Here is an 18,197-nt window from a genome sequence, read left to right on the forward strand (position 1 = left end):
AAAAGCTAGGCTCGACACAATCAAGACAAATACAAGAGTAACTGAAAAGCTCCAAAGCTGACAAACTCCCCCTGTCAAAATGCTCAAACTCAACCTCCCCCTGAGACTCAGCAATGAATTTGTGTCACTCATTCTCCCCCTTGTTGACAAAGCACTCCATCAAGTAAAAGATACATGAGGGGACGGCACAGATAGAAGCTTCAGAGACATATATCAAATACTTATACCAGCGAACCAGCAAAACCAGCTGTTCAGAAAAGCAGCAACACAATGCAATGACCATAGAAATTTAAATTAGAACCTTTTGAAAACCAATTAGTCAGACCATGCAAACAAATTCAAAGCCAGTATCAAGCTGAAGACAAGACATATAGCAAGCTCACACGACGGGTAACAAAGCTTCCAATCAAAGTTCACTGCAAATGCTTGAATCAGGTCTATGCCATGAAAGACAAACCCGTGGCACACACAACACCTGCGACTGGGGCAAGCTGTGAGTAACCAACTTAGGCTGCCATGCCTAAAGCACAAGTCTGTATATACAAACCCAAATCTCAGCATCATATATATTGTTCCCAATGTTATATGCTGAATACTGAACCCATTTTTCTTTTGTTGTCCCTGCTGATCTGGGATCTTTTGACAGCCCCTGGACTATAGAGTGCCCGGTTCATGTGTGTCTTTGCGACACAAAGAACATTTGTTCTTTCATAGGCCCAAAAGAAGCTACATTCACAGTGACGAACCGGTCTTTGACCCATTGAAAGGAGCCAAAACCGAACCGTGAGCAAGATATATGTCGAGTATTCAACCAGATACTAGAACAAGAACATGTAAACAAGCCTGATAAAATCATGAAGTATCTGTGTGCTGTTTTCAAAACAAAATATGGTCACCCAAAGCATCACAACCTCTCCAAAGGCATTTATCACAAATTCGCTGAAACAAGTATAAGGCATATGTAACCGAAGCGACAAAAACATTGATACTAGAAAGGATAACACACACTAAACTCACCACGCAAACGTGCAAACGTGGCTTGATCGAGTGGTTTAGTTAAAATATCAGCCAACTGCTGACTAGTATCAACATGCTTAAGCTCAATATCACCCTTTTCAACATGATCTCTTAGAAAATGATAACGAACATCAATATGTTTCGTTTTAGAATGCAGCACAGGATTCTTAGCAACACTGATGGCACTGGTGCTATCACACAAGAGAGGAACATGAGAAAACGACAAACCAAAATCGCGAAGGGTAGCTATCATCCATAAAAGCTGAGAACAACAACTAGCAGTAGCAACATACTCGGCCTCTGTAGTAGATTGAGCAACATTGGATTGTTTTCTAGAGGACCAAGAAACAAGAGAAGAACCCAAAAACTGGCAAGTACCTGATGTAGATTTTCTATCCAAACGACACCCAGCAAAATCAGCATCCGAATAACCACACAAACTGAGCGTCGAAGAAGCAGAGTACCAAAGGCCAAATTCAGGAGTGAAACGAAGGTACCTCATTATGTGCTTCACCGCCTGACGGTGAGAGGTCCTGGGAGATGCCTGAAAACGAGCGCACAGACACACAGCAAAGTGTATATCCAGTCTCGTCACAGTCAAGTACAAAAGTGACCCAATCATGCTTCTATATTCCTTCTGATCCACGGATTCTCCATCTTCATCAGCATCCAAAGCTGCGCTAGTCGGAATGGGCGTTGAAATTGGCTTAGCATCAGCCATGTCGAACTTCTTCAGGACATCCATTGTATATTTTCCCTGATGCACAAATGTCCCTTCCTGTGTTTGTTTAATTTGCAATCCTAGGAAAAAGGTCAACTCACCCATCATAGACATCTCAAACTCCTTACTCATCGATTCTGCAAACTTTGCAACAAGAAAATGAGACGAACCACCAAAAATGATATCATCCACGTATATCTGAACTATTAGAGAATCATTGCCTTGTCTGAGGAGAAATAAAGTTTTATCAACAGAACCCATTTTGAACCCATTTTCAAGTAGAAAAGTTTTCAGTCTAGCATACCAAGCACGAGGTGCTTGCTTCAACCCATATAAAGCCTTTTGTAACTTGAAAACATGATTAGGAAATTTAGGATGTTCAAAACCAGGGGGTTGTTTAACATAAACTTCCTCTTCTATATACCCATTCAAAAAGGCACTCTTCACGTCCATTTGATAAAGTTTAAAACCACGTGAGGCAGCAAAAGCAAGCAAAATGCGAATAGCTTCTAAACGAGCAACAGGAGCAAAAGTTTCACCATAATCAATACCCTCCTTTTGACAGAAACCCTGAGCCACCAATCTGGCTTTGTTTCTGACAACAAGACCATCTTCTCCTTGTTTGTTCTTAAAAACCCATTTAGTACCAATTGGTTTGCAAGAAAAAGGTGGATCAACCAAAACCCAAACCTGATTTCGTTCAAAATTTTCTAACTCCTCATGCATGGCATTGACCCAATTAGAATCAGACAGCGCATGTCCAACATCACGGGGTTCAAAAGAGGCAACAAATGCAGAATGCGCAAGGACACATTGATTTCTAGATTTATACCTTGTCGTGCGCTCATTCAAGTTACCTATCATTTGTTGAGGTGGATGGCGACGCTGAATATGTCGAGGTGCTGTTCTAACAGAAGTTGCCTCCCCCTCAATTGTAGCTGGTTCATGATCAACAATAGGTATAGCTGCAGGATCTGCTGTGGATGTGAAAAGCTCTGAAGGCCCATCGTCTATCGTGCTGCTAGGCGTCTGAATGGGAGTTGCCTCGAGCACAGCTGGATCCTCTGTTGCATCATCATCATCGTCAAGTCCATCAACCTCATCTTCAAAAATGTTTTGTCCAATCTCATCATCACCTGCACACTCAAAAGCAGAAGAGAAACAAGGCATCGTCTCGTCGAAGGTGACCTCACATGTCTCCTCGATGCGATTAGTATCAAGATTAAGAACCCGGTAAGCTCGCCCTTGCAAAGCATACCCCAAGAACAACCCATCAGAAGAACGTGATTCAAATTTGTCCAAATTTCCTTTTTTCAGAATAAAGCATTTACAACCAAATACGCGAAAATGAGAAACTTTTGGACAACGACCATATCTCAACTCATAAGATGTTTTCCCCAGAAAAGCTCTCAGAAAAATACGATTAGCAACATAGCAAGCGGTATTGATCGCCTCAGCCCAAAAACGTCTAGGGGTTTTATGTTCATCAAGCATTGTCCTAGCCATCTCAACAAGCGTTCGATTTTTCCTTTCAACAACACCATTCTGAGGGGGGACATACGGTGAGGAAAACTGATGATCAAGACCCTGTTCTGAACAAAAAGATTTCATTCGAGCATTCTTGAATTCTGTGCCATTATCACTACGAATTGCTCTAACGACATTATTGGATAACTCATTTTTCAGCTTTAGAACAAGATCATGAATAAATTGAAAAGCCTCATCCTTGGATTCCAAAAAGAACACCCATGAATAACGAGAAAAATCATCCACAATGACGAGCACATACCACTTCCCACCAGCAGAACGAACACGGGCTGGACCTACAGTGTCCATATGTAACAACTCACCCGGTCGTTCTGTCATCACCTGAGTCACAGGTGCATGAGAAGCCGCAATCATTTTGCCATGTTTGCAAGGAGCACAAACCAAATCTTTCTCAAACTTGAGTTTCGGTAAACCATCTATCAAACCCATCGAACTCAAACGGCATAGTAAATCAAAGCTCAAGTGACCCAAACGACGATGACACTTCCAAATGGGGAGAGAACCATGAGCAACCAAACAACGAGCTTGTCCAAAAGATTTAGAGAAATCAACCATGAAAATTCGTCCAAAGGGGGAGATTTGACAAACAAGGTTACCGATAGAATCTAGAACTCGCGAATTGCCTTTCTTAAAACGCACTTCAAAACCATCATCAAGAAGTTGTGAGACAGAAAGCAAGTTATAATGTAAGTTCCGTACCTTCGCGACGTCCTTTAGCATGAATTTATTGGTTACCTTGATACAGCCATGTGCCATCACTTTTCCTTTACTATTGTCCCCGAATGTAATGTATTCTTTACCGCTCGCGGGGGTGAGGCTGGAGAACCATCTATCATCTCCGGTCATGTGACGCGAACAACCAGAGTCCATTATCCATATGTTCTCCTCGCCTCCATCCTGCAATCAATAGCGAACACGAGAGTGAGCTAATGACTCAACACTGGGGTTAGGATAATGCAATGAAAACCAGTGCTGGGCCATTTGCTCAAAAGAAGCATTAGCAAAATCAAATCTCTCGAAAGAACGACGATGCCCACGAGGGGGAAAACGTGGCATGTCATTCCTATATGACGCAGGGGCACTATTACGTGAGCGAAAACCAGAAAAGCGAACAACTGGCGCTCGTCTAGAGTCACTACGATCATAGGCACCATGTGCAGGGTACCGATCACGTCGTTCAGCACGCTTCCTACGGAAGCAAAATTCCGCCAAATGACCATCACGATCACAAAAATCGCAATGGTAAATATTTTGAGTAGGAGCAACGACAACCTTAGCCTTAGAAGTGGAACCAGAAAAATCAGGCTTAAGGTTATCCAAATGTTCACAAGTTGGTGGCCATGTGTTATTCAGGCTTTTGAAGTGTTTGGGTTTAACCCTCCAAACCTGCTTTTTAGGAACAGACTTGGGAGGTTCTACCACAAAACCTTCAGATGAGACCGGTGGACTCTTCTCACTGGGAGTAGGCCCATTGTTCTCACCATATGCATTCTTTTTACCAAAAGTACGCTTCAAATCATAACCAACACCAAAATGTTCACCCCTTTTAATTTGTGCAATAGTCATACCAATCTGGGGCTCACGCACAGAACACCAACCAAGGATTGTTCTCAAATGAGTGTTTTCTTCTTCTAAAGCAGCATTGTCCTTCTTTAAGATGGAAATTTCAGCAACAAAAGTAGGACAAGTCAAACACTCAGGTAAAATAGGACAAGTGTGTTTCTCCAACTGAACAATATGGCATTTAGCAACATTCAACTCAGTTTGCAAAAATGGACAAGTAGCACAAGCACCAAGTAAAACAGAACGAGAGCGAAGTTCTTCCAATTCAATCTTAGCACAATCAAATTTATCAACTAAAACAGCATGCTTAGATTGCAATTCAGAAATAGAAACCATATGAATAGAACATTCCTCACATTCTACAGCAGCAGGTGTAGCATCTTTTAGTGTTTTTAATTCAGCAGATATTCTATCATGATCAGCCTTAAGTCTTGCTAGAATTTTATTTTGTTTATCAACAAGTTTAGTCAACTCTTCAATTTCTTCTTCAGCAGAATTTTGTACCTCATTATCAGAAGAGTCGTTGCTGCAGTCATATGCATCACCCTCATTTAAAGCCATAGTGCACATGCCTCCCTTGATGTCAGCAAGAAAACAGAGTCCTCCATCATTGGTCTTTTTGGGCTTCTCATCTTCGGACTCTGAATCACTAGAGTTGTAGGAGGCATCTGAATCAAAGCTACCCAGCGAAGAAAAGAGAACATGTGCAGCCTTCTTGATTTGCTTGTCAGTAAACTTCTGTTGTCCCTTCTTTCTCCCACGCCTATCACTCTTGTTCTTCCTGTCCCTTGATTGTTCCTGGCGCCTGTAGCTGTTGCCATGCTCCGGTGCCTTCACCTTGCTTGGACAATCAGCAATGAAGTGTCCACGCTCACCACAGTTGAAGCATCCTTCTGAACGCCTTCTATTTCGCCTGTTTTCATATACCCGCTTGAACTTGTTGGTGAGCAAAACAAGCTGATCATCATCAAATACCTCCAACTCATCATCTGCAATATGACACAAGGAGGACAAAGCAAAACTAGGAGTAGATGAAAGATTAGCATTAGTGTTAGTACTCCCAGAAACCAAAGCCATTGGAATATTTGAAGAAGAACCAGCTGTGGGATTGTTAAGCTTTTTTCGAAATTGGATGTCGATCTCTTTGGATTTAAGCTTACTGAAAAGCTCATCAGTTGTAAGAGTCTCATAATTAGTAGACTCAACAATCGCTTCCACTTTTGTACCCCAAACATCCAAGTCGAGTGCATGCAACAATTTGAGAGCCCTTGCATGATCATCATACGGCATAACCGTTATGTTGGCTTTCACTTTGTTGACAAGACTCAAAAATCGAGCGAAAAGATTTTCGATAGACTCACCAGGCGATTGCATAAAATTATCATATTCGCGCCTGTAAGTTTCAAATAACCGGATCTTCACTGCGTTGGTGCCCTCATGAAAATTTTGTAGAGTAGACCAAATCTCATGAGCAACTTGTTTGTCAGAAACACGATCAAATTCAGATTTGCTCAAAGCAGCAAAGAGAAAATCTACAGCTTTGTTATTGTTTTCATATTTTGTAGCGTGAGCTGCATTTGAGGGATCAGCTGGAATCACATAAGTCGTATCAATTGTAATATTCCAAATCGCAATCCCTTTCCCCTTGAGAGAGGCACTCATGCGAGCCTTCCAGTACGGGTAATCGGTTCCATCAAAAGCAGGTGGATGTGAAGACGAAGTCATGATCGCCACAAGTGGATTTCACAACAGATTAGGTATGAGAAAACCTTAACCGGCTCTGATACCAATTGTAGGACCGGAAAATGCGACCAGAGGGGGGGTGAATGGGAGCAACTCAAAATAATTTCGCACGGAAGCAAACAGATCAAACTCCCAAATTTCAAGAACTTTAGCAAATTAGATCCAAACGCGAGGAAACTCGAAACATAGGTTCACAAGATCACTAGAAATCTATTCTCAAAATATTATGCAAGGAAATTAAGTATAAAATGCGGATCAAGAAAACCTAGATTGAAACCGACGATAAACCTGACGAAGAAAAAATAAGCACGATGCAATGAAACGAAGAACAATACTTAATGATAAAGTATTAAACCAAGTACTTGTTCTTACAAAATTGCATCTAGCCTCCGCCCGATCGTCCTCCCTCTCTTGATTAGAGAGATCAACAAAAATCCCTCACTAGGAATTAAACCCTAGGCTAGACTGGAGAGAGGAGTGCACGCAAGAAGAGCTTCAGGGAGGCTACTGTAGCAACGCCCAAAAACCCTAAAAACGCATACCCCTCAATCCTAGGTGCCACATATTTATAACCCATAGGGTGGCACTACCTAAATTACAAATTTGCCATTACATAAATCAAATTAACGTAATCGGCGCGTATCACTCAATATCATCCTCCACGGCAAACAATCTCGATGTCCGCGATCCTTCCATCTAGCACCATGGCGTCCCGTGATCTCGCCGCACGACGATCCGGAATCTTCTCGCGATCGACAATTGTCCCCGTCTTCAGCCACGTCCGCCGCAACGAACGTCCGGGATCTTGGTTTTGTGGCTTAACCAAGAAACCGTCCACCAACGTTCTCTCGCTGTGTCGTCAGGTACAGTAGACATACACCGCACGATCTCAAATCCCTCGAACGCAAGTCTTGATCCACCCTTCACCGCTCTCAGTCCATCGGCGTGGCATCATATCTTCATTCTTCACACGTCGCCGCATGTTCAGTCTCCACCTATCACCTGCATCGACACCAACCAAGAGAAACGTCACACGCACACTGTGTTGTTCAATCACTCATCACAAGGTCCTAGCCCCACGGGCATCTCACACTCTATACTGTATGGTAGTCCAGTATAGAGACAAAGGCTATTTTTCAAGCCAACGGTAGTCCAGTGGTACACTCGAACTCTAGTTGACAAAGGAACAGATAGTAACAGCAGCATGATAGCAACGATAATAAACTGGATGCGAGGCATGTTAGTAACAGAGATAATTAAAATTTTTAGCTCAATCTACATTACTGAAAATAAGGGGCGGATGTCCAGAAGTAATAACAAACTTACCGAGCCACGGATCCTCTAATCTGCACATGCATGAGGAAATACTGGTAAACTTTATGTACCAGGGTGGAAACACATAGATCTAAACTGGCATTGGTGTTCTGTATGTGTAAAAAAACAACCACCAAGAGGGCAGTGACCAGAAGAAAAATTATAGAAAAAAGCAAAGCAAATCTGAGTTTAAACGGTTTCTTGACAAATCTGCCAGAAACTATGTTCAAACGTCAATACTGACATTAAGCACTGAATACGGACAAATCACATCATGGTGTGGACGGTAGAAGTATATATGTAACCATGAAACAACATAGAGATCAAGATTTTTTGAAATATCAAATCAACTAGGAGCTTGAGTTCCTGGGCATGCTTACCATCAAGATAGGTAAGACTGCAGCGTGCTGCTCCAGATTGTGGTGGCACATCCATAACTCTCCAGCTGCAGTTTGCACTAGCTCTCGATCACCTTCCGGTCTGCCTCAAGTGTCACCTCCGGGTCACTGTCCCTCATCTCCAAATTGGATGCATGAATCAAAAGTTCAGTTTCTTTTCAGACATTGTACTGCAGCAACACAGGAATCAATAATTAAGCAATGGATAACATGGTTTTCAGCAAACTTAGTGTAAATGACAAAAAGACGACAACACCCTGAAACCAGCACACGAGTACCACATCTTGTTGATTGCATGGTTTAACCAGCATAATGATTCCGCACTGCACCAGAAAGGAGCTGATACATAAAAACAATATGAGCTGAATGTGCACAAGCGAGGAACAGTTAGTCAGTTATCAAAATGGGAATAAAAAGGAGAAAATGAAGTTGCCAGCCTAGTCAACAAAGTTTATCCTAGCATCATTTAACAAGCACATCAATAATGGATCACATAAAAGCTCTATACTGTTCATTAGTAGGCAGATTTTATCTTCTCCATGTATCCTCTTTCAAAATCTCATTGTTTACCGAGCATTTACCTACACCAAAGATGTTTATAGCTCAATTCGTTCTGATTACCTGGTATCACACATCCAAGCAAGCAAATGAATCATGATCTAAAAGGCTTAGAAAATAATGTATCCAGAGAGGTAGAACTTAGAATGACAAATATGCCAGAGCCCAGAAGTACACAGCAAGTGCGACGAAAATATGAGGTACTATCTGAGATATTGGCAAGGTGGCTCAGCAGTAAATCTTTGTAATATTTTACTTGTTACTCGATTTCTTGTTGAGTGTGAGATTAGCCAGAATAAATCAGTGTAAGATATCATTATTCTAATGGAAAGCAAAGGAACCCAGAGTACAAATTTAATTCATCAAAAGCCAAATTTGTGATCACCCTGGGGGCATAGAATCTTTAAATCACAGTTTTGTAAACAATATACATAACCAGGAGATTGACTTTAGCCCAAAGATGATTTGGATAGAAAGAAGGATATTGCTGTTATGCGTATCAGTTAGGCCAAGTAACATAGAGTTGAGCAAATTTTGAGCAGAATGTCCAATGCTAATTAATCAAACAATGAGAACAATACCATGTCACTGGGTTTCCCCTCTCTAGGGCTCTAGGAACATCGAGATGTGCAAAATTGCTAGTAATAAAAAAGACAAGTGCAACAAAAGTAATATAGAGGAGTTAATTTTGCCAACTCGAAGTCTGATTTTGTGAATAGCTGCAAAACGTCACAGTCAATCTGAAAAACCCATTGTGCACAATAAAGAATAAACTGAAACAAATTTGATCAAACCATGCACATCAATTCAAACCATGCTACATTAGCCATAAAATATTAAGGAAATGTCAAATGTGTACTCTAATAACACATGTCAGGACAAATCAGATTTTATTCTGCTGCGTGTGCATGATGCTTCTGGATGCCAACTTTATGCTGCATGAATTGGCAGTTTGCCACACAGTTAGATGCTGCAGTACTTATATAACACTACAAAATGCACAAGGATCAACCTACATATTTTCTCATGCGTTCCTAACACTACTAGAGAAAGGACCATCAACACCGGTTGAAAGTGAGCTTAGGTACCGATTTTGCAACCGCTACTAGGAAACCGAGACCAATGTGGTCTACCTAGAACACCGGGTAAATCACCCGGTGCCTAAGGTCTCCTTTGCCACCGGTTGGCTAGCAACCGGTACCAACACCCGCCAGCCCACCACGCCCGTTCCGCTCGCATCTCTGCTGTTCCTGGTATCCTCTCCCGTTACACTTGCATCCCTCACCGTTAGCAACAATCATTCAAAGAACTCAACCACAAAATACTGAATCGACCAATACAAAATCAATAGATCCCAAAAATCATTCAAAGAATCGTTTATAAAATTGATACAAAATCAATAGATCCCAAAATTGATACATCCCAAACTCCTCCTTGCGTGAGCCGCAACGCCAGGCTTCGGTGGTGCTCCGGCACGGCGGGGTCGTCCTTCTCAACTTCGTGGCGAGGTCGACGGCGGGCGACAAGCAGCAAGAGGAGCAAGAGGAAGAAAAGTGCCTTAGATCCCATGGTGACCAGCCCGCCTGCCTGCGATCCCACGGAATAAATTATAAAGACGAAACCATAAAACAAATCGAAGCAATCACCTTCACCTCAGGGAGGAATCAATCGAGAGGATCAGCAAGGAACGGAAGCAATCAAATCGATAAAAAGGGGCGGGGGCCGGAGGCGATTCGGCTGCCTGCTGCTTGCTATCCTTGTCGGCTTGGCGATGCGTGCCGGATTGGATTGGATTTGGAGTCCTGCCGCCGGATCTGGAGGATGCAGGGGCGCTAGGGAGGTGCAGACGCGCGGCCACGCCGGGCCGTCTCCGCGCCTCCGCCAACGCGCGGCCACGCCGGGCCGCCGCTCCTCCCGCGCCGACACGCGTCCATGGAGGCACGGCGACTCCAGAGGATGAGGATGAGATGATAGCTAGAGAAAAATGAGAGGGGCAGAGAGACGAGAGAGAGAGGACGGCCACGACTTAAAAATATCCAGACGCGAGAGGACATTGGGACATTGGTACCGGATGATTTTTTCCACCGGTGCTGAATCTCATCATTTGATACCGGTGCGTGCTATCACCGGGGACTAAAAAGTGCCTCTTTTATTAGTCCCGGATTATGGCACGAGCCGGTGCCAATTCTTGATCATTGGCACCGGGTTGTGCCACGACCCGGTGCCAAAGGCTTTCCTGGACACTTGGTTCAAATCAAAAGTACCAGCTGCTGTTGCACCCGGTACTCATGCGAGCATCAGTACCGGGTGCAATCGCAAGTGGTACTTTTGGTTTGGACCGATGACCTATTTTCTGGTAGTGTAACAGCACCATCCAGCATGCTTCAAGTATTTATTGAGATTACAGTTCTGGATTTCGAATTAAGGTAGGTAGCCTGGCATTGATAGTTACTTCTATCACAAACACGCACGAAATGCAGACATTTACTGTAATATGGAAACACAGCAGCTTACAGGAACTTACTTTGTCAATCCTCACTTTGAAATTTGCACAATTGAAAAACTGGAACTCTCTCTAATGGAACATCAATGTACGCAAGTCCTGCAGGAACAAATTACCACGTGCCAATAAACAAAGCATATAGAGATTCGACAGAAATCGCAGCACACATTCGACGCAACAAAACAACAGGGAAGAATTCTCGGAAGATTCCATTAAATCCAACTCCGATTAGGGTTACAAAATTGTTCAAAAACTGCTGAATTACTGTGGCATATTGACCTAGACTGTTCAAAAACTGGCGAATTATTGTGGCCTATTGACCTAGACTGTTCAGAAACTGGTGAATTACTATGGCCTATTGACCTAGACTATTCAGAAACTGGCGAATTACTGTGGCCTATTCAAGGTTCTAAATAGCCGGCTATAGCCACCGCTATAGCCTGCTATAGTCTTTAGGAGAGGAGAAAGCTAGGACATCCGTCTCTTAGCTCTAAAAGGCTAAATCCGCTAATAGCGGGCTATATCCCGCTATAGCCGCTAATTTAAGGGTTATTTAGCCAGCTAAATCATATAATTAGTCTTTATTTATTGTTACTTTAGTATTGAACTTTGTCATTTATAAAATTTAGTATTTCGTCAACGATGTAATGAGGGAATGAAGTCCAAGACGTACTTCAGTTCATGAAATTTTCTGAATTTCATTTTTATATGCAAAATTACTCAGAGATTTATGCATGATGTTGAAATAGAAATGCATAATTGTGAGAAGTGAAAGTGCATCTCGGCCCCTAGTGTGTTTTGGTGGATTGATTGACACCACAATTAAAGGGCTAACTATCTTGTTGAGTATATGAGCAGGAATTGATTATCACAATTGTAATCTATGTGATGAAATGAATCAAGATTCAAGACACATGCTCATATGACAAGATGAATGACATGTTCTAGTATGAGAATATTAACAAACAACAGCTACCATGGAAATTGGGATATGTATCAACGATAAAGAATTTATTCGTATATCCAAATGAAGCTTGTTGATGTAAGTGGAATTCAAAATGACAAGCCAAGGTATTGTGAATGAGACAAAGGTGTATGCTTAGGCATAGTCTCACAATTGGAGAAACTTGTCATAAGGAATGTATGAGATAGTTGATGATCAAGCAAGCATGAAAGAAATGATGTTCATTGTAATGGCAAAATCAATGTGAGTTCAAGAGGGCTCCTGAGGATAAATGGATGGGATCGAAAGGCGTATTTCTAGAGGCTATGTAAGCAAAGGCTTGGCATGAGCAAAGAAACCGATAATGATCAAGTCCAAAAATTCTAAGAGACATGGAGAATTTCATATTGACAAGTGTCATTCATTAGAGAAGAAAAATTGCTTGTGGATCAAAATAGATTTCATTGTAAGTTAAATGTGATACAAGCCTACATGAAGCTATATGTGATGCAAGGATGAAGAGTTGGAATTTGGGAATGAGTTTCTAGGTACTAAGCTTGGAGAAGGGCAATTGTGGTTGTGCCGATGAACCAATGCTAGGGTGACGAAACGTTCTTTGGGTTCAACTTGAAGAATCTTGGTCATGTGTGATGTTCATATTGGGAAGTATCAATCTTTCTAGAATCTTATTATGAAGACGGTGACTTGAACTAGAAGTGGATTTCATTCGAAGATAAAGGTTCAAGGTCACTAACTCAAGGAAGATGTGCTCAAAGTAAAGAAGCCAAGTTGGATGCACACCTCAGATTGTGATTGATCAACACACGGTTTAGGATGAAAAAGAGAAGCTCAAGAAGTTGAAATGTAATTAATCTTTGATCTTGAGTTTAGGTATGCCGTACTATCAAGAGGGATGCATCACAATGGTCTTTGGTTTAGTCTCAGTGCTCAAGTAACCCATATGAGTTGAGAGAGACACAAAAGTCTCACGTACACATTTTAACATTGCTGCCAGGGCAAATCCGGAAGTTCCGGATTTTGAATCCGGAAGTTCCGGATTTGGCACACGTAGTACTAACGGCTAGTTGATTTGAAAACCCGGAGGTTCCGGGTTGTAGAATCCGGAAGTTCCGGGTTCTAACTGTCACATAACGGCTAGTTTTGTTGGGACCGGCTATTTATACCCTTTAGCCCCCTCCTTGTTGGGCTGCTGTTCCAGGCTCAATTTGTGAGATTGTGTGATTAGTGTATATCCTTGAGTTGGGTTGAGAGAGTGAATGCTTGAGAGCACTAGAGAACACAACAAACCTTGAGCATTTGAGATTAGCCGTGATTTGTGTGATTCACATTTGTTACTCTTGGAGGTGAAGCCTCCTAGACGGCTAGGCATCGCCGGCTAGCTCCCAAGGATTGTGGTGAGCAGCGGCAAGTTTGTTGCAGCACCGATCTTGTGCCACGAGGGCGCATGGTCATATAGTGGAAGGAGGAAATAGCTTGACCTTGGGGTCGACATAAGCTTCCTCAACGGAGACTAGGATTCACACGTGGGTGCACGGGGTGAATCTGAACTTCGGTAAAACAAATCCTTGTGTTCATTGCATTTACATTTGTTTTGTGGATTTGAGGAGCTCTCCATTAGACACTTGTGTCTTGGAGATATTGTGTTTCGTATGTGCAGGATCTGCGTGAACCTGCTCAAGGAACTTCTCTGAGCAGACTCTACAATTCAGGTTTGAATTTACATTCATTTATTAGCACTACTATTTGTGTTCACTTTGTTCTGAGTGAACTCAGAAGTTCCGGATTGACAAACCCGGAAGTTCCGAGTTCACCCACTATCTAGCCCAAATCCGGAAGTTCCGGATTTGAAACCCGGAAGTTCCGGATTTGAAACCCGGAAGTTCCGGGTTTTGCAGACAGACAATTTTATCCGCTGCGTTTGAGTGAAATTTTGTAGGTGCGCCTATTCACCTCCCCTCTAGGCGACATCACGGTCCTTTCAAGAAGCTCCTAGAAGATTAGAGAGTATGCATGAACCATGGTCACCATGCATTTTGGTGAAATATGGAATACTCTAGAAATTAAATATTTGTATGGTTAGATAAGTATGAAGAAAATTTTAGAGTTAGATATTTGTAAAGAAGTGTGCAGAAGATGGACATATGGAAAAACCATATGAGTCATGGTGTCCTATAAATAGGGGTACTCCCCTCCCCTCTTGCCATACCATGACATAAGAGGTCTCAAGTAGGAGATGGTAAGGTTGCCATGTAGTGAAGTGGTGTCATGGTAGGTAGCCACATAAAAAGTGCAAGAGTCATGTGTTGTACTAAGTTATGGTAAATAAAGAGTTAAGTTTTCATATAGAGTTGTTCTCTCATATTAGTGTTTAGGTGAGGTTTTTCTTGGTGTAGTGGAGTATAGGATCCACAAAAGAAGTGATATCAAACTATTTAGGTACAACTTCTCGTAAGTCTATGTCAAGAATAAGGGCACCGATTTATCAACACATGGTATTTATAGAGATGCTAAATGGATTAGCTACGCTATAGACTATAGTTTTTCTTACCCTCTACAAATACCAAACACTAAATGCCTTAGCCCGCTATTTTAAACACTAGCCTATCGACCAAGACTGTCCGGAAACCAGCAAATTACTATGGTCCATTGGCCTATACTAGGTATTAAGTAGCTACGCTCAGAATGGACAAAAATAATAGACGAAGGGGGACTCCTGCCCTTTCGATTGGCTTCCCGTATCACACCGCCTACTCATCACGCTTCTTCCTTGCCCTTGGAGCTGCCACAGTAGTCGCGGCGCCCTCATCGTCGGCGTCGTCCTCGTCGCCGCCGCCACAGTGCGGCAGGTGCACGGTCATGGGCTTGAGGGCCTCGAGCCGCTCCCGCATCGTGATGACGTTGTCACGGAGCCAAACGACTCCGCGAGTGCCGTTGTGCAGGTGGTTGGCGTGGCGCCGAAGCAGAGAACCCACCTTGGCAACGGCGACGTAGAAGTCTGCTTGGCTGCCGATGATCTTGTGCGCGACGTGCCTGATGGACCAGCCGTACCACAGTAGGAGGCGGTCGGCGTCGACGGGGTCGCCGGACAGCATGGGGAGGACGTCGTCTAGGACGGTGTCCGGCTCGTTGTAGAGGCGATGTACCTTGTGAAGCTTCACGTCACGGACGATACTCCAGCCTTGCGGGACCCGGGTGGACTTGTTGACCAACAGCTCATACACAGCCGGCGCGTGAGGTAGCTGCAACTTGGTGACGACGACATGAATGGGTACGGAGACGGATGCGGACATCACCAACTCCTCGTGCTGGCCGGCGATGTATTACACTGGCTCCTCGTGCGCCATCACTATCCCACCTCACCGCTCCGCCGCTACCTCGCCTTCCCCTCCTCCTCCCTCTCTCTCTCTCCGCCGATCGCCCCTTCTCTCTTCAGGGTAGGTGGGGGTGGGGTATGTCCCCCTTCTCCCTCTGGGGTAGGTGGTGGTGGGGGATTGGCAAACGATATCGGGAATTGACATGTTCGACTGCTGACTAGGTCCTATATTTGTACGGATGGAAGGGTGGGAGCGGGGGAGGGATCCATATGATGTTTGGTTTTTTTCCGCTGATGAAACGTACCCACGTTTCTCATTGGTACACCTTACAGGTGTGACGCAATTACTATAATCTGATTGGCTGTGGCGGGCGTGTACACCGTGCCCGCGTGAAGCCGGTTGTCGTGTCCTCACCACCTTTTGAGAGGAGGCCTGCCCACGTGCCTAGCCACCGAAGCCGATCGCACCACTTCCTTCTCCTCGTATCTCGTGCAGGGCTGGAGCTTGCCTGTTCATTTTGCGTGTCCCCGTTCGTGTCTCCGAACACGTGGAGCCTATTGATTCGTTCCTCTCTTAGAGCTACACCATCTATTTTTTTATTCACAGCCACATGTGAAAAAACAAAGCCATCAATATGGATCTTGCAGCAGGAATCTGAGGTTGTGGCTACCCAAATCGAAATTCCCATCCAAAATCTAGGGATTGTTTGGTTCCAGGGATTAAATTTTAGACTATATCACATCAAAGAGAATCTTGATATTTATTAGTATTAAATGAAGTCTGATTACAAAACTAACTGCAGAATCCTAGGGTTAAACTACAAGACGAATCTAATGAGGCATATTAATCCATAATTAGCGAATGATTACTATAGCATCACTGTAGCAAATCATGAATTAATTAGACTTACTAGATTAATCTCGCAAATTAGCACCCATCTGTTAAAAAAGTTTTATAAACAAATTTTATTTGGTACTCGTAAATGATAAGATTTTTTTTGATGTGACAGGAGCTAAAAAAAAGCTGATGGAAACAAACAGAGTATAGGGTATAGGTCGTGCCCACCTGAAGGGAAATCAACAAGAATCTCACACCAAAATCAGCTCCCCACCGTGCTTTACCTTGTTGTTGCCCAAGTTGAGCTTTTCGCAGAGGGGAAGCCCATGGGTGGTCTCCACGTGTGGAGGGACACTGATGGAGACATACAAGACACACCCAAGCCGCAGTGCGTGGTCTTTGTATAAATTCCCCGTATGACATGCTCATCCCTTATGTGTCATTAAAAATTAGCATATTCTTTCTATAATATTGTTTATAATTTCCCATCCCCCCTACATGTAATTACCGTCAAATTTGCAAGTTAATGGTGTCAAACTTTTCCTTTTGGAACATTTTTACCCCTCCTCCAAAACTAAGCTCCGTGTTGTTGACTCTACGGTCTACTAAAGTTTACTTAGTAGTACTGATCCTCGGGTAGGATTAAGAATGCTTAAACAGAAGAAAACATATCACAACACATTTAGATGGAGCGTGGGTGCATTATTGAGACCTAGTTTAGACACAAAATTCAAAAGTCCAAAACTATCACATCGAATCTGTGCGACACATACATGAAGTATTAAATTTAGATGAAATAAAAAATTATTTGCATAGTTTGCTTATAAATTACTAGACGAATCTATTGAGCCTAATTAGACCATGATTAGACACTAAATTGCTACAATAAACATGTGCTAATGATAGATTAATTAGTCTTAATAAATTTGTCGTTTACATACGAGTTCTATAATCAGTTTTGTGATTAGTCTATATTTAATATTTCAAACGTGAAAAGATTCCTTTCAAAAAATTTACACAGTACATCTAAACAAGACTGAGCCAGAGGAATCTAAACAAGACTGAGCCAGAGGAAACCAAATATGACCCATCAAGCTGTGACTCTATATTGCACAAAGGCAACTAAGGCCGTGTTTAGTTCCGTTGCAAAATTTTTTTGCAAAGAAATCTTACTAATTTGAAGTACTAAATGAAGTCTATTTATAAAACTTTTTGCACAGATGTGTTGTAAATCGCGAGACGAATCTAATGATGCTAATTAATCCATGATTAATCAATAATTAGCGGATGGTTACTGTAGCATCACTGTTGCGAATCATGGATTAAGTAGGTTCATTAGATTCGTCTCGCGATTTACAGTCCATTTATGCAAAAAGTTTTGTAAATAGACTTCATTTAGTACTCCATGTATGTGTTGAAACATTCGATGTGACGTTTTTTTTTGCGTTTGCGGAGTTTACGGGGTCGGATCTAAACAGGGCCTAATTCTCCTTCAAACAAACCAATAACCAGTTACGAGTGCTGCAAGAACTGAGATAAATTGCAGAATTAGTGATTCGTAAGGATGAAAGTGGGAACAGGAAAATTCCGTCCCAACTGGCACCGTATACCGTGTAAATCGCTCGAATATCGTATTCACAGGAAGAATGAAAAATCGGGAAAAAAATTCGGGAAAAATCATCGGGAACAGAAACGAATGTGGTTGGGATGTTTTTCT

The 18,197-nt window shown here is 42.6% G+C and overlaps 1 protein-coding gene across 1 annotated transcript; it reads right to left on the reverse strand.

The window, feature by feature from the left end:
• Positions 1-2,598: 2,598 nt before the first annotated feature.
• LOC120688941 lies at positions 2,599-6,139 on the reverse strand. Its single transcript, XM_039971284.1, has 4 exons — positions 4,673-6,139; positions 4,087-4,183; positions 2,783-3,045; positions 2,599-2,676 (listed from the first exon to the last, which is right to left on the reverse strand). The coding sequence occupies exons 1-4, from the start codon at positions 6,137-6,139 to the stop codon at positions 2,599-2,601; spliced, it is 1,905 nt and encodes a 634-aa protein (XP_039827218.1).
• Positions 6,140-18,197: the final 12,058 nt, after the last annotated feature.

The sequence above is a fragment of the Panicum virgatum genome, chromosome 9N (genome assembly GCF_016808335.1).
Source record: "Panicum virgatum strain AP13 chromosome 9N, P.virgatum_v5, whole genome shotgun sequence".
Lineage (NCBI taxonomy): Eukaryota > Viridiplantae > Streptophyta > Magnoliopsida > Poales > Poaceae > Panicum > Panicum virgatum.

Coding starts and splice junctions, on each gene's coding strand:
- LOC120688941 (XM_039971284.1), bottom strand. CDS start 6,139: ATGCCGTATGATGATCATGCAAGGGCTCTCAAATTGTTGCATGCACTC. Junction 3,046..4,086: donor CAGCCTCACCCCCGCGAGCG/GTAAAGAATACA, acceptor TTCTGAAAAAAG/GAAATTTGGACAAATTTGAA. Junction 2,677..2,782: donor AGGATCCAGCTGTGCTCGAG/GCAACTCCCATT, acceptor ATCATGAACCAG/CTACAATTGAGGGGGAGGCA.